This window comes from Eptesicus fuscus, chromosome 7, assembly GCF_027574615.1.
Source record: "Eptesicus fuscus isolate TK198812 chromosome 7, DD_ASM_mEF_20220401, whole genome shotgun sequence".
In the NCBI taxonomy this organism is placed as follows: domain Eukaryota; kingdom Metazoa; phylum Chordata; class Mammalia; order Chiroptera; family Vespertilionidae; genus Eptesicus; species Eptesicus fuscus.
Window position 1 is genome coordinate 71,398,852 of NC_072479.1, and position 25,235 is coordinate 71,424,086.

The 25,235-nt window shown below is 37.6% G+C and overlaps 1 protein-coding gene across 1 annotated transcript in view; it reads left to right on the top strand.

The window, feature by feature from the left end:
- Positions 1–1,157: 1,157 nt before the first annotated feature.
- The window catches only part of ERGIC2 (ERGIC and golgi 2), a 37,084-nt gene continuing 13,006 nt past the window's right edge, over positions 1,158–25,235 (top strand). The window contains exons 1-9 of the mRNA XM_028144114.2: positions 1,158–1,265; positions 9,289–9,428; positions 13,107–13,215; positions 15,182–15,228; positions 16,754–16,824; positions 18,504–18,544; positions 20,404–20,502; positions 22,324–22,419; positions 25,096–25,151. Coding sequence (XP_027999915.1) covers positions 9,323–9,428; positions 13,107–13,215; positions 15,182–15,228; positions 16,754–16,824; positions 18,504–18,544; positions 20,404–20,502; positions 22,324–22,419; positions 25,096–25,151 — 625 coding nt within the window. The 5' untranslated portion in view covers positions 1,158–1,265; positions 9,289–9,322. The remainder of the gene's footprint in view (positions 1,266–9,288; positions 9,429–13,106; positions 13,216–15,181; positions 15,229–16,753; positions 16,825–18,503; positions 18,545–20,403; positions 20,503–22,323; positions 22,420–25,095; positions 25,152–25,235) is intronic.

A 25,235-nucleotide genomic window follows, 5' to 3' on the forward strand; every position in this document is an offset into this window, starting at 1 on the left:
TCGGCACCAAATGAAAGATGAGACAGAGGGCCGAAAACCAGGACTATGGCTTTATTAGAGGAGAAGGACCCCTGCTGGGCTGCCCCGCAAGGGGGTGTAGCAACAGGTGCAGAGGGAACACGCCTTTTGAGGGGAGGAATGGGAAGGGATGGGGCTTAGGGTACTCGGCACACACTGATTGGTGGTTTCATATAAGGCACATGATTAGGCACTTAGGTACTTAGGAATCAAGGGCTTAGGGTATTTGGCAGGTGCTGATTGGTGGTTCAATGTATAGTCCATATAAGGTGCCTGGTTAGGTGCTCAGGAATGTCCAGGCCGCAGGTGCAGTTTACGTCATACTCAGTCCATCAGTTGGGGGAAGGGAGGATCTATCAGTAAATAATGGTATAACCTTACACCGTTAAATGAGATAAGGCAAGTAAAGCATTTAAAGCAGAACTTACTGGGAAAACAATGCTTCTTAAGTATTAGTTGTCAACATGCCTTTTTAAGACTTTTCTGGCCAATCAGAAAATCAAAACCTCAATGTTTGACTGGAAAATATAACAGATGTGCTTACTCTCAAATAGTTCCCATTTCACTTTTCTTTCCAAAGTCCCTTCTATTACCTCTTATACTGTGAAGTGTTAGGAAAAGATGAAGTACTTTCTCAAGAAATATTTGACTGCAAAGTACGTATTGGCAATAAAAGGGTGAGAAAGATGTGCTTTCTTAAGGAGCATACTATCCGGAAGACAAAAACATTGAGCAAATAATTAAAAGCGTTACCTTAAGTCTGGAAAATGAAGTTTAAATATTCTCAATGGGAGGAAATAAGGAGGCAAAGACAGGGGGCGTGGTGCAGAGATGGAGTAATATGCATTAGGATTGCAAATGATAAATCCTGCGCCCAAGCCTTTCATCAGAAATGAAGTACAGTAGCAGGAGTTGAGAGAGATTCTTTCTGTGGTCTCTAAGGGTCAGTCAGAAGGTAAACCTACACCCTTCCTGGAAAAGCTGACGCCTTCTGGCCACGTGGTTATACCTAAAATAAGCAGCAACCTCTGTTCGCTTAAGTCACGCCCCTCTCGTCTTAACCACGCCTCTCGATTCACAACACACTTCGTCAGCAAAGGACGTATCGCGAGAACTCTGCATTGTCTCCCTCCGCTGTTCTCAGCGGTGGGAGTCGCCTTGGCTCTCGCGATATTTCTGGGCAAACGGGAACCCGAGCGACCCGGGCTTCTGTGAAACATGGCGATCGGCAGGGACCGAAATACGAGGTAAAACGCCGAAACCCTGCCTATGAGCTGTGTTCTCTCGGTTGTTCCAGAGCTGTTCCGGGCAGGAATGTCGTTGAGGGGGCTGAGAGGCTGTCCTGGAGTTGGCTTCCTGTCTTCATCGCTCTCCTCGGGAGGGCGGGCCGGACCCGGGAGCCGCTCCACTTCCCCCGGGGGCGTTACTGGCAGGACCCTGGGCAGCGCTAGCCTGGGAGCTCCCCTGTCCCCGGCTCGGTTTCCCTGAGCTGTCCTTGCAACTTGAAGGAGTTTGGGTGCTTCCCCGATAGCGGCTGCCACGAACCCATTGCTTCGCACGGTGCCCGGTGCCCCGGGGGCACCTCCCGTCCGCGGGCGCGGAGGGTCCCGCGTTGTGAAGACCGTTCGGGTCCTGTCCCGATCCTCCCGGGGGTCGGGCTCCCCACCACCGCTCCGACAATATACCAAATGCTTGGCAGCAGGTTGCTCCCTCTTTTTAAAAAAGAACGACTGAGGTCTTGGCCTCGCCTGGAAGGAGACTTTCGCACCGCGCTTGGAAAAATGAGAAAGGGGCAGGGCAGGGTGAGATGTTACCGGAGAGACAGGTCCCAGGCAGGTCCCTACTTTTCTCAAAACCTTCGCGGACTAAGAAACCCTGGGAAGGTAACTCGCCAACTCGTGGTAGAGAATAAATAGCCTTGGGTAAAGGTGGTATATAGAGTTGAAAGATCAGCATTTGAGAAAATACGTTTAAGTTAAAATATCTAGGACTTAGTGCCCTGGGGACCACGCAGAGTTACATAATATCTGTTAAAATGTTGCAAGACTGGCTTTCAGAAACAATTAAAATACAGTTAAAAGCAGGATTTATTCATGTGTTTGAAGTTGTACTAAAGTACTTCAAGTAATTGCTTAGCCTGATACTTTGAACTCTAGTATATAGCCATTATAAAGATAGAAATCACAAGCTTGTTCACTTCTTGAAGAATTCAGGATATATATTGGCTTACTTAACTCGTTTATTGATATCTTGAAGTTGATGCAATTATTCCAGCTCTCTTAGAGGAAACACGAGAAAAAGAAACTCCATGATTTGTGGTTTGGGGGTGGGTGGGGGGGTGGGTAAGGAATTTCTTTCTTTTTGAGAATAAAGTTTACCACTCAACTGAGTATTTGCAATGGCTGGAGGGTACAGATCATAAAAATATATCAAGCTTGAAAGATCTCTCACAGGAAAGCAGGCCTACTCTGGCACAACAAAAGAATTAGGGGGAAAAACGAATTTATTTTCTGTGGGGGTTAGTGATTTAATTGGAAGAAATAGTGATTTTATTTTTAATAGAGGTTACTTTTAGGCAGTCTCTTCCTGCTACTAATTCTAGTTAACAGTTTTTCAGTATTGTTATTGTCTCTTAAATGTCTTGATAGGCAAATTAAACTCTTTGTGCCTTAGTTTCCTTATCTGCAAAATGGGAATAAATAATAACTAACTCATGTGGTGATTGATGAGGATTGAATGAGTTGAAACATGCAAAGCACTTAGAATAGTACCTGGCATACAGTTAACATTAAGTGTTAGCTCTTGTTATTTTTAAGTTTTTGTTTTCTAACTTCTGTGGTTACTCACAAAATGTTGCCTTGGTACTTAGTCAAAATACAGACTGAAGAAGACCTTTTTTTAAAAAAAAAAATTTCTTAAATTTCTTACTGACTGACCCCTGAATTACTGAAGCGCTTCTTCATTTTATTTTTAAAATAGAAGTTAGCTCATAAAAAGTGTCTGACTACACTGGATGATGAGACAAACAGAGTGGGAATGGGAGCAATAGAAAATAGCAGAGGAGTCCAAGAGATTGAAAACACAGGGAAAATGAAGAGCAGATTCTGTCCTAGTCAGACAGTTAAGGAGCTGGAAGGATAATTGGTTATGCTTAGAGAGGAAAATAAGTCTCTTGGATTTTAGAGGTGGAGCGGTTTAAAAAATTAAGAGGAGCCAAAACATGGCCCTGCTTGTGTGAGGCTTTGGGTAGAATTAAGATGGAGGTCGCTGGAGAAGACCTGTTAGGTTTACATGGTAAAAGGGTTCTAATTGTGAATGACTACCATAGGTTGAGGGTCATCAGGTTGTGAGTTCCAAAGGATGGTGATGGAATGGGGAAGAAGAGAAACAAATTAAGAGATCCAGATGCTGAAGTCATTAAGGAAATTTTTTTCTTTTAAAAAAAATTTTTTTTTACTTTGAATATTGAATGTATTGGTTGACATTGGTTAATTAAATTATATTTGTTTCAGGTGTGCAGCTCAATAATACATCATCTGTATATTTTATTATGTGTTTGCTACCCTAAGTCAAGTCTCCTTCTATCACCCTTTATCCCCCCCTGAAAATTATAAATATATCCAGATGGAGAAAACAATAATAAGTACTAAAGTGAGAGTGTACACTATGTTTTAGAGCGTGAACTCTGGAGTCAGGCTGCTTGGGATCAAATCTAGGTTCTCCCACCTGTTGAATGGACTTACCAAAATTACTTGACTTTTCTGTGCCTCAATATCCTCAATATAAATGAGATAAAAATAGTATCTACTTCATAGAGTCGCTTAGAGGATTGAATTAATATATAAAGTCCTTCTCATAATATCTAGCACATAATATGAAAATTAGGCTATAATTCTATGTAGTATATGAGTTTATTAGACTATAGACTTGAAAAGGAAGAGGTGGTTGAGAAATCATGATGAGACATGCTAATTTTTTACCCTTTGAGTCTCAGAAATAAAGTAAGGATTTAAAGGAATTACCACCAGCCGAAACCGGTTTGGCTCAGTGGATAGAGCGTCGGCCTGCGGACTCAAGGGTCCCAGGTTCGATTCCGGTCAAGGGCATGTACCTTGGTTGCGGGCACATCCCCAGCAGGGGGTGTGCAAGAGGCAGCTGATTGATGTTTCTCTCTCATCGATGTTTCTAACTTTCTATCCCTCTCTCTTCCTCTCTGTAAAAAAATAAAATATATTTATAAAAAATAAAGGAATTACCACCAGTTGATGGTCAGGTTTTCATATTGAGAGACAGTAGAAGGATTGTTTTTAGTAAAACTAGGAGTTATGGATAACTTGTTCATATCAGAACAGTGGTGCCCTGCCAGTGTGGTTCTGTGGTTGAGTGTCAACTCACGGTTTTTGCAGGCTCTATTCCCAGTAGGGGTGTACAGGAGGTGATGGATGATTCTCTCATCGTTGATGTTTCTATCTCTCTTCCCCACTTCCTTTCTGAAATCAGTGGGGAAAAAAAAAGAACAGTGGCTCTGTAGAATAGAGTGGCAAGTACTGGAGATGCAATGAGTTTCTTGGATGTAGGTTGGTGCTGAATTAACAGGGATGGGGCAGGAGTAGCAGAATAGTAATCATGGAAAATAGGAATGGAAGAAGCTAAAGACTGAGAAGCAGCAAAGTGGGATAGACTAGCTAGACTTTTAAGGGAGGAGTGCTGAACAGGCTATATGAATTGTTAAGAGGCTTTGTAAAACTAACTTTTGCATATCTTTATATTACATACTAGAGGCCCGGTGCACGGAATTCGTGCATGGGAGGGGGGGGGTTGTCCCTCAGCCCAGCCTGCACCCTCTCAAATCTGGGACCCCTTGAGGGATGTTCAACCCCCTGTTTAGGCCCGATCTCACCGTTTAGGCCCGATCCCACCTGCAGGCCTGCTCCCCCCCAACTGCCCTCCCCTGCTGGCCTGGTCACCCCTAACTGCCCTCCCTGCTGGCCTGATCGCCCACAACTGCCTTCCCCTGCAGGCCTTGTCCCCCCCCAACTGCCCTCCCCTGCAGGCCTGGTCCCCCCCAACTGCCCTACCCTGCTGACCTGGTCCCCCCCAACTGCCCTCCCCTGCAGGCCTGGGTTCCCACCCAACTGCCCTCCCTTGCTGGCCTGGTCTCCCCCAACTGCTTTCCTTTGCCGGCCTGGTCACCCCAAACTGCCCTCCTTTGCTGGCCTGGTCACCCCTAACTGCCCACAACTGCCCTCCCCTGCAGGCCATCTTGTGTCCACATGGGGGCAGCCATCTTTGACCACATGGGGGCGGCCATCTTGTGTCTTGGAGTGATGGTCAATTTGCATATTACTCTTTTATTAGATAGGATAATTTAAAGAAAGCATTTATAAAGCTTGTAAAAGTATACGAACTAATATTTACAGTTTTATTCATTTGCCCAATAATGCTACCTGCTATGTGTCAATCACTGTTCTAGGTGCTTGTGATATACTGTAGTGAATAAAACAGAAAACTCCTTCTCTTTGTGGAATATATATATATATATGTGTATATATATATATATATATATATGTATATATATATATATATGTATATATATATATATATATATTTACTTATATAAAATGATAGCTTGTTTCTATTGGAAAGCTATGCAGTCATGGGTGTTTCTGGGGAAATTTCCTACCTTCCTTATTTTTTTCCTTCCACAAATGTTTATCAAGTACTTGCTGTGCCAGGTACTGGAGATAGAAAGATAGGTTGACATGGTTCCTGCTGTAATATTATAATGGCAAAAACAGAAAATTAAACAGGCAATAAGAAACAGTGTTCTTGGAGCACGTACTATAACTAATACTATGTATGCGGTCATAGGGTTTTTCCCGCCTTCAAAAGAGAGATGTCTAGACTGAGACTTAAAGAGTAAGTGGGAGTTAGCCAAATATAGAGGTGGGGGAGAGGGAGAAAGGCTATATCTGGCAGAAAGAACATGTTAAAGGACTAGAAAGTGATTTGGTTTGGCTAGAATTTAGACATTGATGGATTGGGTTTGAAGAGATAAGCAGGACCTGTTTTTTGTTGTTGTTTGTCTTAAGTTTTTATTGATTATAGAAAGAGGAAGGGAGAGGGAGAGATCTAAATATCAATGAGAGAGAAACATCACATGGAACTGCTGCCTCTTGCAGGCTTCCTGCTGGGGACGAGCCTGCAACCTGGGCATGTTCCCTGACCAGGAATTAAACTGGTGACCTCCTGTTGCATGTGTCAATACTCAACCACTGAGGCATACTGGCTGGGCAGGACCTGGTTTTTGAGGGCTTTTTAAACCTTGTTAGGATAGAATCCAAACTTTTCAAATGTAATGGGTATGAACCTCTACATTAAAAGAAAATGCATATAGTCACTTTTATGTATTAAAAAGATTATTGGTTGTAGTATGGAGAGTGAATTGAAAGATTGATGAGTAAACATTGAGGCAATGCAGCGATAGATTGTGGCCATTGCGACCAAGGTGCTAGTAAGGAACTTCTCAGTGAGCCTGAAAAAGAGAGGACAGATTTGAAAGAAATTTAGGAAGAACTTAAGTTTAAGAATGTAACTCATGTTTCTGTCGTGTGTTATTGCCTTGTGTTTTGGGGTACAGGGTGTCATTAATTATGGTAGGGACACAGGAGAAACAAGTTTGGTAAAGTGAAGTATTCATTTTTGGACTTGTTGAGTCTGAAATGTATTTGGAATGCCCCCATGAAAATGTAATAGAGGCAACAGGATAATACATGTCTGCAGAGAGCTTTGGACTGGGAATAAAGATTTGAGGGGAATCATGTAGATGGAAAATGAAGGGATGGGAGATTGCTTGGGGAAAGTGTGAAGGTTGGGAGGAAGGCCTAGTATAGAATTGGGAGGCAGAAGAATCTGCAAAGTAAGCCAAAGTAGTCTTAGAGGTAGAATGAAAATCAGGAGTATACTATCAATTATGCCAAGGAAGAGTGTTTCAAGAAGAAAAAGGGGCGGTTTTCTTCTCATAGGCAAAATTAGGTAAAGACTGCACATGTCCATTGAATTTAGTACTAAGGAAGTTGTTAGTGACCTTGCTGAGAGAAATTTACTTAAATGAGCCTGTGCTGAGAAGTAGTCACAGTAGATGAATGGGGACAACTTACTCTTTTGTTTTGTTAATCCTCTCCCAGGATATTTTTCCATTGATTTTTAGAGAGAGTGGAAGAGAGAGGGAAAGACTGAGAGAAATATCCATCTGAGAGAAACACATTGATTGGTTGCCTCCTGCACGTGCCCTGACCAGCACCAAACCTGGGAGGAGCCTGCAACTGGAATTGAACCTGGGACTTTGGTCCACAGGCGGACGCTCTATCTACTGAGCCAAACCGGATAGGGCCACAACTTACTCTTTTAAGTTTGCCTATAGGTATACAGACAGAGATCAATAGTTGGATTTGGACTTGAGCTTTAGTGGAGAGTTTTAAAGATAAGAAGATTGAACATATTTAACATTTAACTTCAGTAGGAGAAATGAATAGGAATTGAAAGATTAAAGGAAGATCCGTCTTGGTGCAGTTACTACTAAGCAGGTCCAGAAAATAAATTTAATTACTCTCTCAGTTGAACCATTTTAGGAGCCTGGTTTATGCCTAACAAACACTCAGAAGCTTAATTTACAAATGAGAATACCAGTTTTATAACTTTACTGGGAATTAGAAAATGTCATCTATTTTGTCTACATGCTCTTTTTTTCTTTCTTAGAAAAGCCATATACACGAGAATCATAATTATAATCCGAAGGCCACTTTGTGAGCATGGAATCAGCAAGGGGAGTTAGTTGGATGTTTCTAATGCAAATGAAATCACCCTATACTAGTACAGGCATCCAGCTTCACTCTAGGGCAGTAGTGCCCTACTGGACCAATTAGTAGTGTCCCCGTTTAGCCCTGCTCTCTTGGACAATATTCATGATTGCTGCCACTTTTTATTTCTCTGACTCTCCTTTTCCTCTATGAATGCTCTTTCTGTGGCTTATTCTTTCTATATTAACCCCAGCCATTAGACTTTAGATAAATCTTTCTGCTTTTTTTTTTTCTAGAGACATTCTTTTCCTTTTAATAGCTTCTGTAACCATTTGATTTATTCTCAGTTAAGTGTTTATTAATATAGCTCTGATTTCTGGTAATGCTTTATAGTATCACCTATATTATTTCTATAAGTCAGTCATAAAAATTACATTTTGTAAATAAAATAATTAAAATCCTCCCATGATCTACTTTTTAACATTTTTGTGTATATATTGCATACCACAAGTTTGTTTCTATCTTCAATAGTCATAAATAACAATATGAGAAATATCCCTAAGATCCAAGTTTTGTGCATAATTCAGATTGTTGCCTTAAGATACATTTCTAAAAATGGAATTTAGTCAAAAGGGGAATGGTATATAGTTATTGTCCCATTAGCAATGTATGAGCATGCCTAATTTACTTCATTGTCATTTACTAGTGAGAATGTATTATTTTTTCTACACAGGATGTCCCCCCCAAATGTATACTCACATTGAATGATTATAAAGCCAGTGTTTATTAACATACAGTTCATTTTCAAAATTTGAAAGAATCCACAAAAATGAATTTTGTTGTTGTTAATGACTGTTTTCAAGCTGATAATTGCTCTGGTCCAGGCACTGCTGATAACTCGAAGCAATGGAATCACAAACCTCTAGAATAATTTATTTCAGTATTTGTGTGCCCTCAATTTGGCCACTGTTGCTGGTTTTATGCCGTAAACTTTATCTTTTATGTATCACCATAAAAAAAAGTCAAGTGGCACTTTAGGATAAATTTTCTTTGTTCAAAGCCTAGTCTGGCTTCATCCCTTATTTCAAATCAGTTGAACCTGAAAAGGAGTGAAAATTAAGTGAGTTATCAGCTGTTAAAGTGTGTATACATATCATATTTTTGGGATATCCTATATGTGTAAACTTAATAGGAGAAATATGTATTTTGATTTGTATATTTAAATATTACAAATATGATTGACTATTTTCCTTTTTTTTTTTTTTTTTTTGCCCTACTTTATGTGTTTGTGTTTGTCAGGGTGGGAATGGAAAAAAGTAAAGATGTGAATAAATGTTAAGTTGTTTTTTTTTTTTTTTTTCAAGGAGGAATGAGAATATTAAGTTCTTCCAAGGACATTTATCAGTTAAAAAAAGAAAATAAACCTTTTTATCTTTTTTGAGGATACATTTATTCATTGTTTATTTCTTAGCATGACTATATGAAAGGAGAAGGTTTTCCTGAAGATGAGGCGACTGAATCGAAAAAAAACCTTAAGTTTGGTGAAAGAGTTGGATGCCTTTCCAAAGGTCCCTGAGAGCTATGTAGAGACTTCAGCCAGTGGGGGGACAGGTGAGTATCAATTCAAATTAAAACTCCTACACTAAATGCAATTTCTGAGTGATCCATTTAACAACATACAGAAATAGAGCCATGAGGAAGAACTCATCAACCTATAATAACTTTGTAACTGGTCTGTCCTTATGTGATGCTGTTTTGCTGTAATTTTATTATACACTAGAGGCCCGGTGCATGAAATTCGTGCACGGGGGGGGGGGTCCCCTCAGCCCAGCCTGCACCCTCTCCAATCCGGGACCCCTTGGGGGATCAGGCCTAAACCGGCAGTCAGACATTCCTCTTACAATCCTGGACCGCTGGCTCCTAATCGCTCACCTGTCTGGTTGCCCCTAACTGCCCCCTGCCGGCCTGATTGCCCCTCACTGCCTCTGCGTGCCGGCCTGATCGCTCCTATCTGCCCCTCTGCCAGCCTGGTCACCCCTAACTTCCCCCGCTGCCAGCCAGGTCGCCCCCAACTGCCCCCCTCCCTGCCGGCCTGGTCACCCCCAACTGACCCCCCCTTGCAGCCTGGTCACCCCCAATTACCCACCCTGCCAGACTAGTTGCCCCTCACTGCGCCCCCGGCCAGCCTAATCACCCCCAACTGCCCCACCTGCCGGCCTGGTTGCCCCTCATGGCCCCCACCAGCCTGGTCACCGCCCACAGCCTGCTGTTCAGTCGTTTGGTCGTCCCTCACTAACCCCCTGCCGGCCTGGTTGTAGGCAGCCATCTTGTGAGGGTGTGAAGGTTAATTTGCATATTACCCTTTATTATATAGGACTAGTGGCCCGGTGCACGAAATTCGTGCACATTAAAAGGAGATTAATTAGATGAAATAATTCAATATTGCTATTTGCCCTTTCTCTATAATAGAAGTGTCAGAGATGAAAGAAAATTAGTAAAATGTATATGAAAACCTTCCTCCTGTCAGAGTCTGGGACGCACCTCGGGACCCAGAGTCAAGTCTCCACCCACCCACATGCGCCTCAAAATCATGTGAGACCCAGACCCGGCCGGCGCCCCCGCCCCATTGGGCTAGATCCAGACCCAGCCAGTCCCACCCTTGTCAAGCCCCGCTGGGCAGGGGACGTAGCCTCAGGTCCCCTGGCCCGGCGCCAGGACGGGGGGTGTGGCCTGAGGTCCCCCAGCCCAGACTGGGGCTGGGGGCGTGCCTTGTGGTCCTCCATCAAGCCCCACCAGGTGGGGGCATGGCCTGAGGTCCCCCGTCAAGCCCTGCCAGGCGCGGGGGGGCGCAGCCTCAGGTCCCCTGGCCCGACACCGGGAGGGGGGCACAGCCTCAGGTCCCCCGTCAAGCCCCACTGGCAGAGGGGTGAAGCCTTAGGTCCCCCGTCAAACCCCGCTGGGTGGGAGGCACAGCCTGAGTTCCCCCGACCCAGCACTGGGGGTGCACCCTGAGGACTCCTGTCAAGCCCCGCTGGTTGAGGAGCATGGCCTGAGGTCCCCTGTCAAGCCCCGCCAGGCAGGGGGCACGGCCTCAGGTCCCCCGGCCTGGTGCTGGGTGGGGGGAGCAGTCTGAGATCCCCTAGCCCAGTACCGGGACGGGAAGCTCACCTTGAGGTCCCCTGTCAAGCCCTGCCGGGTGGTGGGCGAGGCCTGAGATCCCCTGTCAAGCCCTGCCAGGTGGGGGACACGGCCTGAGGTCCCCTGTCAAGCCCCACAGGGGCGGGGGAGGGCGTAGCCTCAGGTCCCTGCTGATTGCTTGTTAAGGCTCCTTATGGGAACTTGGCCTCAGCTGTGGGTGCAGCCATCTTTTGTGACAGTGATGGTCAATTAGCATATTCCCTTTTTATTAGATAGGATACTAGTGGCCCGGTGCACGAAATTCGAGCACGGGGGAGGCATATGGGTCCCTCAGCCTGGCCTGCACCCTCTCGCAGTCCAGGACCTCTCAGTGGATGTCCGAATGGCAGTTTAGGCCCGATCCCACAGGGATCCCTAAACCGGCAGTCGGGATCCCTGCGGGATCAGGCCTAAACCAGCAGGCAGACATCCCTCTCGCAATCCGTCACTGCTGGCTCCTAACCACTGGCCTGCATGCCTGCCTGATTGCCCCTAACCACTCACCTGCCTGCCTGATAGCCCCTTATCACTCGCCTGCCTGCCTGCCTGCCTGCCTGATCACCCCTAACTGCTTACCTGCCTGCCTGATCGCCCCTAACTGCCTCTGCCTGCCGGATCACCCCTAACCACTCTGCCTGTCTGCCTGATTGCCCCTAACCACCTCTGCCTCTGCCCCCGCCACTGTGGCTTCGTCTGGAAGGATGTACAGAATGATGTCCGGAAGGTCGTTTGGCTGTCCAGTCTAATTAGCATATTACGCTTTTATTATTATAGATATTCTCTTTGGCATCTAACTCAGTGTAGTCCGAGCATGTAGCAGTATTCATTAAAACATTATGGAATAAGTTAATCCAATTTTACTGCTTTTTTGCTATTGAGTTATGTATAATTATATTAATAGGATGATTATATACAAATATAATTTAACTTGGAAGAAGTTATTTAATGGTGTGAAACTGCCTCAGTGCCTTTTTGGTTAAGAATAAATCAATTTATACATTATAATAAAAATTCTTAAATTTCACATTACTGGAGAGAGGCAGCATAGGGCAGTGGTCAGCAAACCGCGGCTCGTGAGACACATGCGGCTCGTGAGACACATGCGGCTCGCGAGCCGCGGTTTGCCGCTCTGTTGACTAATGAGTTTGCCGACCACTGGCATAGGGTAATAGTTAAGAGCTTGGATTTTGAACCAGATGTATGGATTTAAATCCCCCTTCCTCCCTTCCTAACTAAATGACTTTGAGGAAGTTAATCATACGCCTCTGGCCTCTGCTTTAGTTTCTTCATCCATGAAATGGGGATGATATCAGTATTTACATAGTAGGGTTGCTGTAGTGATTAAATAAGTTAATATTTATAAAATGCTTAGAATAGTACCTGGTTCAGATAGAAGTATTTGTTAAATAAAAAATGGAATATGTAAGAAAAATATGGAACTATAACAGTATTTACTATTATTTCTTTCCCTCTGAAGAGCTAATAAGATAATATGTTTCATTTTGTAAATGGGTACTAAGTTGCTTGCTATTTCTATCTCTTGTGATTAACTTTTGTTAACAAAAATAGTGCAAGTTCTTGTGGCACAATAAATTTTAAGTGTGTTTTGTCATAGTATATGATAGTTCTTTCCTTTTTCTCACCTTTGAGTTGCTTTTATAAATGAAGTAGTATGTTTAGGAGATTCCAAAGTACTTGAGAGTGTTATGAGAGATTTGAGATGTATGTTATTTTTTTTTAATTGGGCTGCAGGCATGGATCCATTTTTAATTATGAGGGGACTATTTTCAAATTTGTATTGTAAAATATTTATTATGTCTGTGACACTGCTACGTGTAAGAAAGTAAAAGTATGTTGTCTTGTAATATTGAAGAAATAAAATGCTTTCTCAATAATACAAATATTTGAGTTAACTTTTGTGTTTGTTAAATATTTTTTGAGCTGTTTTAGAAAAAAATCTATACTGGACATTTTAAGAAAAACTTTTTATTGTAATAATTCACATGACAAGCATTAAGACATTCTTTGATATATTTAATTTCACTTAAAGTAGTTCCTATTGTTTTACAAAATTGTTTTAATTCTCTTACTCTTTTTTGTTTGATTTCTCAGTTTCTCTAATAGCATTTACCACTATGGCTTTATTAACCATAATGGAATTTTCAGTATATCAGGATACATGGATGAAGTATGAATATGAAGTAGACAAGGATTTTTCTAGGTAACTTTTTTTTTTCTTGAAATACCTTTAGATTCAAATTGTTTTAAAGATAACATACCTTTTTAAAAAATGTCTTTTATATTTGGCTTATTTTAGTTCTGAAGAAATAGTTCTGATAAATTCTCATAATTCATTAGAATCGTTTTAGAATAATTTGAATACTGGTTAAATTATAAAAGGGAGGTTCTCTGATTTAATATGCACTGTATAAAAAGGTTAGGAGAATATAATATGTTTTCATTTTAATGTGTTGAACTGGTAGGAATTATTTAATGTTTTAAAATTGTTTACTCTTTAGAATTTGAAATAGATACTGATCTGTGTAATTTGGAAAATATATTGTTTAAATATACATTATTTATGCTTGTAACTTGATTTTTATAAATTACATCTAAATTAAACTTTAATGTAAATAATATCACTTAAAACTTTGAAAATATAGTACCTTAATAAGGAGACAAAGTATACCTTATTTTATTTGTGGTATTTGGATTTTAATTGATTGAAGATAACAGATTTATATTATAAAGATTGTACTGGATAGGAGAGACATTTACTTCTCAATTTCAATCCCAGTTCTGCATTTACTAGCTATGGAAGTTACTAAATCTGTATATGCATGTGCTTCAGTTACTTTTTCTATTAAATGGGGATAATAATTATAGTACCTTCTCATGACACTAGTGAGAAGTAAAACATTTATAAATTGCTGTGTAACCTTGGGTAAGTCACACAACTGACTTCTTTTGGGCCTCAGCTTCTTTATCTATACCTTGTGTATTATTCTTGATAACGTAGATTTTTAAGAGATTTGTTATTTTTCTTATTTTGTTTATTTTTAGCACCAATGAAGCACTTTATTTTTTTCAAATGGAGTCTTATATAGCTCACCACAGAAGCTTGTCTAATTGGTCATCTCTGGTTCCTACAATATCTCTTGTGCCTAAACCTCAGGGTTATTAGAGCACTGCTTGAATCTAGACAACTTGAAGACTGTGAAGCTCTAAAAATTTATTGAAAAATCTTTTGAAGCTCTAAAAATTCCTATTGAAACCAGATTCAAATTATTAGAGTGAAAAAAGTTTTGATAGCCCAGGGAAAACAGATATTGATGGTACTCATTCTGTTATTCATGGTGAAAACTGATATTGACGGTACTCTTTCTGTTATTCATGTGCTTAATTGATTCTAATATTTAAAAATTAATTCAATTTGAATTCATCATTTGGAAATAAAGCATTAGTTGAACCTTTTAGGAAGACCATGCAAAACGTGAAGCATGAGAGGCTTTTTCTGGCAATTTGGTTGCATTTATCAAGTCACACAGACCTAGTTTTTCATATGCCAATTCAGTGGGTATGTGATCTTAAGCCAGGCATTTATACTGTCCTGAACACCATTGTCTTATCTACAGAACTGTGAAGCTACCCAATTTACATGTCCATGATAAAGAATAAAGGAGATAATATTTGTAAGGAGTCAGGCATAATGCCTGATGTATAATATTTATTTGATAAATAGAGGAGAAAGACTTGCAATTCCTAACTCTTGATTTTAAAAGTTTTAAAGGAATATTCTACATAAGGTTTATGTAAACAAAGTTTAACCCTTTGCACTCGCTTGCTTTTTTCTCAATTCCTGCTACCTATGCTAACCGTGTCGAGTCACACTTGACATCCGAGTGCAAAAGGTTAAAACTTATTTTTCTGAGTTTCTTGGAGTTACTTAATTTAGTAAAATTAAATTGCAGGGTACTATATTAAAAACCTGTGAAATCAGAAAGTCTTTTGGAATAATTGCAAAATGGAATTTTAACTTTTAAAGTGACTTGCTTTGGTCATAAAAAATACTATCCAAGTTCTAATCGACATATTTTTGAAATCCGAGTTTTTCATAAAATTGATTTATATTTCTCATGTTTTGTTGATTACTTGGTAGGTACTAAAGTTTCCTTTTTGTCTTTTAGCAAATTGAGAATCAATATAGATATTACTGTTGCCATGAAGTGTCAGTGTAAGTACATATAGTTGTTTAAACAATTGCTAGTAAAGAGTAAAAACCACTCATTGTCTTTTAACTTTATTTTTCTTTTATGATGTCTTAACATGCTGTTGCAGTGCTATTTAATAATGTATGTTGTTTTTCTCCCCAAATTATATTCTTCAAATTTCTTATCCAGAAAGAGAAGAGATTTAACTTTCACATTTATATAATTAAAAGAAATAGGAAATTTTTGTGAATCCAAGTTTTAAAATATGTGTGTTTTTTTAATTGATTTTAGAACAAGGAAGGGAGAGGGAGAGAGATATCTATCTGAATCAGAGTTTTAATTTAGGTACATCCTTTATTTCTTTCTTATGTGGACTACCAGTTTTTATACCAATGTTCCTCAAGAATATCCTGTTTCACTCTTTTAACTTACCACCCTTTACTTTTACTCTTGCATATTAAAATACAGATCCAAGTATTTTAAGTTAATAGTGATTTCTGTTTTCTTCACTGACTTTACTTTTTACTTGATTATATTGGTAGAAGTAAAAAAAAAAAGTTAATATGTATTTTAGGTAATGTTTGAATCAGTAGTGCTCTTAAAAAATGAGGAGAAACATCGATCACACCATTAAACCTCAGAGGAAAAGTAGGGGAGGGTGGGGGTAAGGGGGAGAGATCAATCAAAGGACTTGTATGCATGCATATAAGCCCAGCTAATGGACACAGACAACAGAGGGGTGAGGGCATGAGGGGGGATAAGGGGGGTAATGGGGGAATAAGGACACATATGTAACACTGTAATCAATAAAGAAATTAAAAAAAATTTTTTTAAATGCAAGTTCCCAGAAAATAAAAAATGAGGATGCTTTTGCATGGAAGTTGTCTTTTAAATTACCACTTGAAAAGTAGAGACAAGAATTCAGTAGTTCAGATTAAAATTTTAAAAGTGTTAAATAGTAGTACCCAATTAAGGAAATTAATTTTGGGGAGATTTTATCTCAGAACATACTTAGATTTCTTTTCCGTTTCCATTTATTTTTCCTTACATTAGTGGTTTTAAGAGAAATACTTTGTATCCAAATTATGAGCTAGTGTTAATGCTGAATATATTATTTTACCTTATTTTAGGTATTTGAACACCATTAGAATTTTAGCCTTTTCAAAATAAAATTTCTGTTGATATTTAAAAATTCATCAGTAGCTTTGCCTTAAGGTTTATTTTAATCTCTAAAAATAATCCTTGTAATTAATAGTTTGTGTAGCAGCCATTTAGTACTTGTGATTAGGTTCCAAGTTTTGCGAAGCTCTTCAATAAAGTTTATATGTTTTACCATGAAATGCTGAGTCATTTTTTTTACTGTGTAAAAAGTAGAAAAAGCATTATTTTTTTATTAATCTCTATCAAATCTATATAATGGTATTGTTTTAACTTTAAGCGGTATAGGAAAGTGAGTTTTCTGTTAGTCATCTTAATTTGTTACTTTATATCAGATACAGTTTGACTCTTGGCATGGAATGTAAAACTTTTAATTTTTTTTAAATGCAGATATTGGAGCAGATGTATTGGATTTAGCAGAAACAATGGTTGCATCTGCCGATGGTCTAGTTTATGAACCAGTAAGTTTGATTCATATGTTTTTTAAAATAATATGCTTTGAGAAATTGTCCCTTAAAAAATAGTTTTGATATTTTCTATTTGGTTTTGTTTCAGCTAGTTTTTAAAATATATTTTCTTAATGCAAAAGTAATCCATATTCTTTGTAAAAATTTAGGGGGGAAAGGTTTTATCTAATACTAAAATCTTGAGATAACCATTATTGGCATTTTTAATAAGCCTTTAATGTCTGTTTTATAACTTTATTCTTATTTTATGTTTTTGTTAATGCTTTCTAATAGTTTTCTCTTTTCTTAGAATTTGTATGCTTTTTTTCTTTCTTTTACTTTTGAAATAAAATATTTATTCTTTATATCCAAGGGTGTATCTCCTTTAATTTTTGTTTTGTTTTTGGTCCTTGCTGATCTTAATTTTTAAGTGTTTTTGCTTGTTTGCTTTAATGATATTCAGAGCAATGCTTTCACCACTGTTTCAAATGATCATATGATGTTGAATTTTGTGTAGTGGTTCTCAGTATCTTTATTAATTCTCACATTTAATATATATTTTGAACTTTGCCTCTGAGTTCTGGGAGATTATCTTGATCCAAAAGGACCAATCTTCTTTTCAATGTCCTCATTATGTTTTAAAATATAGTGATTATATTTTCTACCTTTAAGATTTTGTGCAGATCACGCCTTTTTTTCTGTCCCTACTTCCAATCGTTTTATTCACAAGGTAACTGGGGAGAAGTTGCATGGTGATTTTCAGATATTAGCATTATCCTTGTGTGCAGTGGTGTGGAAAGAGTTGGGAATCATGCTGCAGACAAGTTTAGCAGGAGGAGAAATCAGAATAAATTTATTGAAATCAGAAAGATGGGACAATTTAACTTGGCGTATATGATTTATAGAGTTTAGAAAGACGTAAGGGTCAAAATTACAGGAGAAGGATTTTCCAGGTTGATATAATTAAATAACCAAAGGCACAGAGGCAGAATTGTTTGATAGAATGAGGGATTGTTCCACTTTTATTAAAAAGCAAGTATTTGTAAAGAGAGAGTAGTAGGTTAGGGCCCGATTATGGAGGGATAACTAATAATGTTAATAAATTAAAAAGTAGGATTAATATGCTTTATTGTGAATTACCTTTATGAAAATCAAAAGTAGACTTTTTGTTGCAAAATTAAATTGTGGATATTGTCTCAAACCATGAGAAGCTTGCATATTTCACTCTAATTATAAAAGTAGCCAAGTCTGATTTTGAATTGATGAAGGTAATGCCTGAATAAAATTTCTTGAATTATTCTTTAATGATTAACACATTTAAGAATTACAGTGCTCTTTTTTAGCTCATTTAAAAATAATGTTGATCTCATCATGGTATTATCCCAGCAAGAATATGGGCTTTGGAAGCTTGAATATTACACTTAAACTGTATGTTTTTTTTTTTCTTTTTTCCTTTTTAATTAAAGTTTTATGCTCGCATTATTTAAATGATTAATAACATTTCTTTATATTATTTTTAAATGAAAATAATTTAAATTTTTTAGGTTGACTTATAGAAGATTCAATATAAACATGAATACTTGTTTTTTACAACACTATAAATTTGTTTCTTGTTCAAAGAACATTAAAAAAATTATTATATAAAAGCCAAGAGAAATAGACAATGTTGGTAATTATGTTTTTCTTTATTTTAGGTAATGTTTGATCTATCTCCACAGCAAAAAGAGTGGCAGAGGTAATAAGTAAACTAAATATTGTGGTCCAAAGAAATCTAGATCCCATTTTGTCTATTTTGTTTATTGTGACTTCATAGATTGGCATATTTGTCTAGGCATTTCTCTGGATGAAATATTAGCAGAATCTTTACACTTTCAAAAATTTTACCATATCTTAAGAAAGTTATGTTAATCCTATTTCTAATGTACTTTGGATCATAATACACTTTAGGTTTCATTTAAAATTTTATTAACTATTTAAAAAATTTTAAAAGCAATATTTGACCATTGTTTAACATTCAGTTTGGACAGGAAGGATACAAAGTAAAAGTAAAAGCCTCCTCAGCATTCCATAAACCTAGTTGGACTAGTGGTAATAACCAGATTTCTTGTGTAGCCTTCTAGAAATTTTCTGTTCATATATAATGTTCTATATGTTTGCATATTTATGTTATTTTTTTCTAATACAAATGGGATCATTTCATGTCTGTTCAATAACTTGCTTTTTTTCATCTAACGTGGTATTTTGTACAACTTCCCCTTTAAGTACATGTAGCAGTCCGTTTTATGAATAAACTATACTTAATTGGATCATTATTGATGAATAGATTACTTGCAAGATTTTAATATTGAAACAATGCTCAGTGAAAATTAAATTAAAAAAGGTAAAATAACTTTGAAGATACAAAGTTATTGCTAAAAATGATAGGAGATAATATGGCCCAAAGGTAGAAATATTAGAGGAAAACTTTTTTTTTTTGGTTTTGTTTTTTGGAATAATTTCTTAAGTTATTGTGAACATACAAATTTTGTTCAAAAAATATTCAAGCAACCAATTTATTCTTTGTGGCTAGGTATATTTAAAAAGAAAATCTGCTCGGGTTCTCGAATGTAACTTTGTTTTTTATAATTCTCTGCCTTATATGTTGATATTCTTTGTAAAAGTTACAGGTAGAATATATTACTTTGCTTAGAATGGTCTTGGAATAGAATAAAGCTCAGGTTTCTTCAAAAAAGGAGATACCAGATGATATTAAATGGCACAGTGGCCTGGGTTGAGATGAGAAATTGATACTTGTGTTCTGGCTTTATACTCCAGTTATCGCCCACTTTTAAGTATATCAGATCTATTGTGTGGCCTCTTATTTGTGTAATTTCTTTTGTATTTTTAACACTTTATTTAATGCCTGACAAAAAGTAAGAATTTTATAATTATTGCATGCATGCATGAATTTAGTTATTCAGATGAGCAAAAGCTACTTATTGGTGACTCAGACTACACATCCATTATTGATGAAATCAGACAGTTTTATTGTGGAGCCCAGTTATTAGACCTATAACCACCCTACCTCACTATTCCTGCTTTCAAGGAAAATGACCAAAGAAAACTTGATACTTTATCTATACTAATAAAAGGGTAATATGCTAATTAAAGCAGACGTCTTTTGGATGTCCTTCCGGAAGCCACGATGGCAGCTGCCGCTGCCAGGGCCAGACTGAGGCTCAGGCAGCTGTGGCAGCTGCCAGTGGCTGCAGCAGAGGCGTGATGGGGGCATCGCCTTCCCCTGATCAGCCCAGTTGCCTACGGCAGAGGGAGGCCAGACTTCGACTTAGGCCCGCTCCCACTTAGGGAGCGGGCCTAAGCCATCAGTAGGACATCCCCTGAGGGCTCGCTGACTATGAGAGGGGGAAGGCCGAGCTGAGGGAACCCCCCAGTGCATGAATTTTCATGTACCGGGCCTCTAGTATTAGAATAAAGTCCTATAATAATAAATGTATGGCTTAGCTTAGTCATCTAATTATTATGATTATTTTAAAAGGGTTGGCTTCCTTTGTGTACCTTACTGTATTTGTAAGCTATTGTTTGTGTTATATTTAGGATGCTGCAGCTAATTCAGAGTAGACTACAAGAAGAACATTCACTTCAAGATGTGCTATTTAAAAGTGCTATTAAAAGTCCAATTCCCCTTCCATCAAGGTGAGTTGTATACTCTTCAGGTCCACCCCATGATGTTACAAAAAGTCAGATTTCTTTTTTTTACGCCTGAATAATTGGGTAGATGTAACACAGCTTTTTTATCCACTCATCTACTGATGGGCATTTGGACTGCTTCCAAATATTGCCTATTGTAAATAATACTGCATTGTATAGGGGTGCATATATTCTTTTGAATTAATGTTTTGGTTTTTTTCAGATATATTTCCAGAAGTGGAATTGTTAGTCATAAGGCAGTTCCATTATTAATTTTTTGGGGTAACTCCATACTGCTTTCCACAGTACCTGCACCAATTTGCATTCCCACCAACAGTGCACTAGGGTTTCCTTTTCTCTACATTCTCACCAGCACTTGTTAGTTGATTTATTAATGATAGCCATTCTGACAGGTGTGAGGCGGTACCTTATTGTAGTTAATTTGCATCTCCCTGATGATTAGTGACATTGAGCATCCTTTCATATGTCTATTGGTCATCTGTACGTCTGTCCTCTTTGGAGAAGTGTTTATTCAGGTTCTTCAATTGGATTATGTTTTTTTGTTGTTGAGTTGTATAAGTTCCTTATAAATTTTGGATATTAAGCCCTTATCAGATGTATTGGTGAATATGTTCTTCCATTCAGTGGGTTGTCTTCATTTTGTTGATGCTTTTAATAGTTCAACAGCACTCCCACTAAGGTGAGGTGTATATTTTAAATGTGCAACTATTTATTAATGTACTTACTTTGACATCATTTTAGCATTGATTTAGTTCTCTGGATCTCATATTTCTCGGAGAAAATGTAATCATTCTATATGATTAAGATGTCCTTTTACTCTTAAAGTTATAGTCTATGATACTGATCAGGATTATCACAAATATAATTGATCCTTGAACTACATGGTTTGAACTGCTCAGGTCCACTTATACACAGATTTATTTCAATAACCTGTACTGTTTTCCATCCGTGGTTGGGACTCCACAGGTGTGGAGGGCTAACTGTATGCTATGCCATTTTATATAGGGTACTTGAGCATTCCCGAATTTTGGTACCCTAGAACCAATCCCCTACAGATACTAAGGGACAACTGTGTTAAGTTTTGGTGGAATCAAAAGTTATATGTGAATTTCAGTACTCCTGACACTTGCGTTGTTTAAGTGTTCACTGTATTTCATTTAATTTAATTTTTCTCTTTTATGTGTGCATGGTATACCTCTATATAAAATTGTTATGTTTTAAGAACAAATTAATTGCATTTCATATTATGAGGATATATGAATTTTGATTAGGAATTTTGTGGAGTTTTTTAACTTACTTTTTTTTATAGGTTAGAATAACTGATAGTTGGAAATGTTATAATCATGAAATGATCATTTAAATCTAAAACTATTAAAAAGGTTTTACATTTGCTTAGAAAGAAAATGTCATTGTCTATTTGAACTTAGATGGCATACCTTTCCCTTACCTCATTTATAGTCCCATCCTCCCCTATCCTCTTAAGTACCAAAAACAGATGATGAAAGTATGTCTTTGTTGGACTGATTCTTTACTTTTAATCTTTCTTCTATCATGGGACTTACTCCTTTGGTTAGATTTGAAGAACCATGGAATTTTAGATTTGTGTAAATGTAATATGTAAATAATAATTATGTAATTTTTTTCTATTTCATAGATATATGCTCTTTTATAAATGTACAGACCTCAAAAAACTGCTTTTCCACTTTTGACATTTAGAACATTACCTGAAAATTGATCCTTACAGATCAATACTGGTGACAATTTTGTATGTGCTATAAATAATCCTAGCATATCTTGTTATAATAGGGAAGATGATTTATCACAGCCTCCCGATGCTTGCAGAATTCATGGTCATCTATATGTCAATAAAGTAGCGGGGAATTTTCACATAACTGTGGGCAAGTATGTTCTTTTCACCTACTGAAAATACTTTAGACAAGTTGTCAGTTTGTTAAAAGTAAATTCTTTGCTAAAATAACTATATGATTAACTACTAAAAGACAGCTTAAAATGTTTTGTATCTGTATTTTTGATGTCTTGAGATTTGTCCGGTCTTTAATTTCAGGATAGAGAAGACTACTAATTTTAATACTACTTCAAAATAAAGTTAAATAGTCATGTCATATTTTATATGTTTAAAGTAAATGAGCTGTAGGTACAATATGAATTAAAACCTACTTACCAAGTTTTAGTAGCCTGTAAGTTCTTACCTAGACATTTCATTAATTTGCTCATTTTGTTGGATGGTGGTGTTTTTCTCTTTGGTGATTGTCACCAAAGTGTAAATCCTAACTAATTTGAGACAGGTATTTTGATATAGTTAGAAATTAGTAGTGTCTGGGAAAAGTTAAATTAGATCTTCAGCCTTCATAAGCAGCACCCTGCACAGAAACTGTTATGCAATGAATACTTGGTAAATTTCTGAATGGATTCTCTGATTCTCTCTCCCTTCCTTCCTCTATTTGTCTTGAGTTGCAGAACTGAACAATTCTTCATTGTAAAAGACATTTTTTGAGTACTTGTTATATGCAAAGTAACATGCTAGATACTAAGAATGAAACAGTGAAAAAAGGGAGTTTTTGTCCTTTTGGTACTGACAGTCTGAGAGAATCCAAACTTGAAACAGTTAATTGAACTAATAACTATATGATTATAGTTGCATTGAACCTAAAAAGGAGAAGTATGGTTGATAAGAAACTACATAACAAGATACCTGACCTACTTTGCTTGTCAGCAGAGGCTTTATTGAGGATAACCATAACTATTCAAACTAGTGGATGATTAGCAATTTTATATATAAAGGAGAGAAAGACATCTATGCTCAGGGAAAGGTTACAAAGCAGGAAAGAAAGTGGCTGAAGGTTGTATATATATTTAGAGACAGCATGAGAATTTTATGCAAAATTATTTCAGTATTTATAGTGATCAGATCAAACATTTCTTTGTCTTTGTTGTCCAATTCTTTTTAACATTCTTTTTTTAAAAAATATGTTATTGATTTCATAGAGTAAGGGAGAAGAGAGATAGAAACATCGATGATGAAAGAGAGTCATTGATCAGCTGCCTCCTGCACGCCCCCTACTGGGGATCGAGCGCAACCCAGGCATGTGCCCTGACCTGCCATTGAACTATGACCTCCTGGTTCACAGGTTGACACCCAACTACTGAGCCACACAGGCCAGGCCATTTTTGTTATTGTTTTGTTACTGTTGCCACCACTCATTCTCTCCATTCCCAACCTATAGCTGGGAATCTTAGAATTTCTTGGTATCATACAGGCAAATACTACTTGGCTCAGAGAAATACAGAAAGTTTTATTGTATTTTTGGAAACAAACAATATCCTACTTCAAACCTAACAAACAGTATCCTACTCCAAAGCTAACTGTGAAAGGGTATCCATAATTACAGCCTTCATTCCCAATTTCACCTATCTCTTCATGTGATAACTCATTCCAGCAATAGGAGAGGCCAAATTGAAAAGCATCTGGTTTGTGTCTTATCATCTCTGAAGTATCCTATAAACCACTCCTAATTTTTTGGTAATAGGTTTGTCAAATTCAATATTGATTTTTTTTTTTTAAGATCTCACATTACCTCTCAGGCACAGTATCATTTTCAACTGTATTATAAAGGAGAACTATTTATTTCAATATGCAGATTGTTGAGCATGACTACATTAGATAAGGCAGTGAAGTAGGCAGATGCTTGCCACTTACATGTCTTATTACAACAGCTGCAAATGCAGACTGAAACAGATGTGTTGGCCACTCAAATATCATGAATGGTATTTCTATTGTTGAACTGATACTCTGAAATAGTGAACAACTTTTGTAATACTGTGAACAAAACAAAAATAACATTTCCTCTGTTTCCTGGGAAATTTAGTGTATATTGAAACTATAACCAAGTACTTTTTTTAGATAAATGGAGTTAAGTTCTAGACTCAGGTCATTATACATAGGTTTTTCACCTATGTAAATACCTTTTAAGAGTGTCACGCAAGATGTGGGACGGTTTTGCATGATGTGGGACAATTTTATTTTGTGTGAGACTGTCATCGCCTTGCAGGATGCCTTGCTTCCTTGGCCTCTGTCCACTAAATGCCAATAGAGCTCCCCAATGACCAGGACAACTGAAAATGCCTCCCCCCAGTGCCCTCTGATTTTCAATAACCTTTCCTTCACTGAAATTTATATGGAGTAATATAGGACATGAAAAATATATGAAATTCAAATTTCAGTGTCCAAAAATAAGTTTTACTGTAAAACATTAGCCATGCTTATTTGAAGTTGAAAGTTTATTTATGTGCCTAACTACATAATATCTTCAATTTTGTATCTTGGTCCACAAAGCTTAAAATATTTACTATATGGATCTTTATAGAAAAAGTTTGCCAATCCCCAGTTTATTAAATTGTTGAGATGAGTAGACTAACAAATCATAGGCCAAGTATGTTCTTATTTTATGTTAAGAAAATTATATAACTTAGAAAAGATAAGATCCCTCTTCAGATTTTAATTTAGTTATATATTTAAATAATTACTTTAGTTTCTTTAATCTTTTTTCCTCCTTTCAGGGCAATTCCACATCCCCGAGGTCATGCACATTTGGCAGCACTTGTCAACCATGACTGTAAGCAGTTTCTGAAATATTTTTCCATGAAGAGGTCCTTGAAAGAAAAGTGTTTTGTTTGATTATTTGTTTATTTTATTGCAG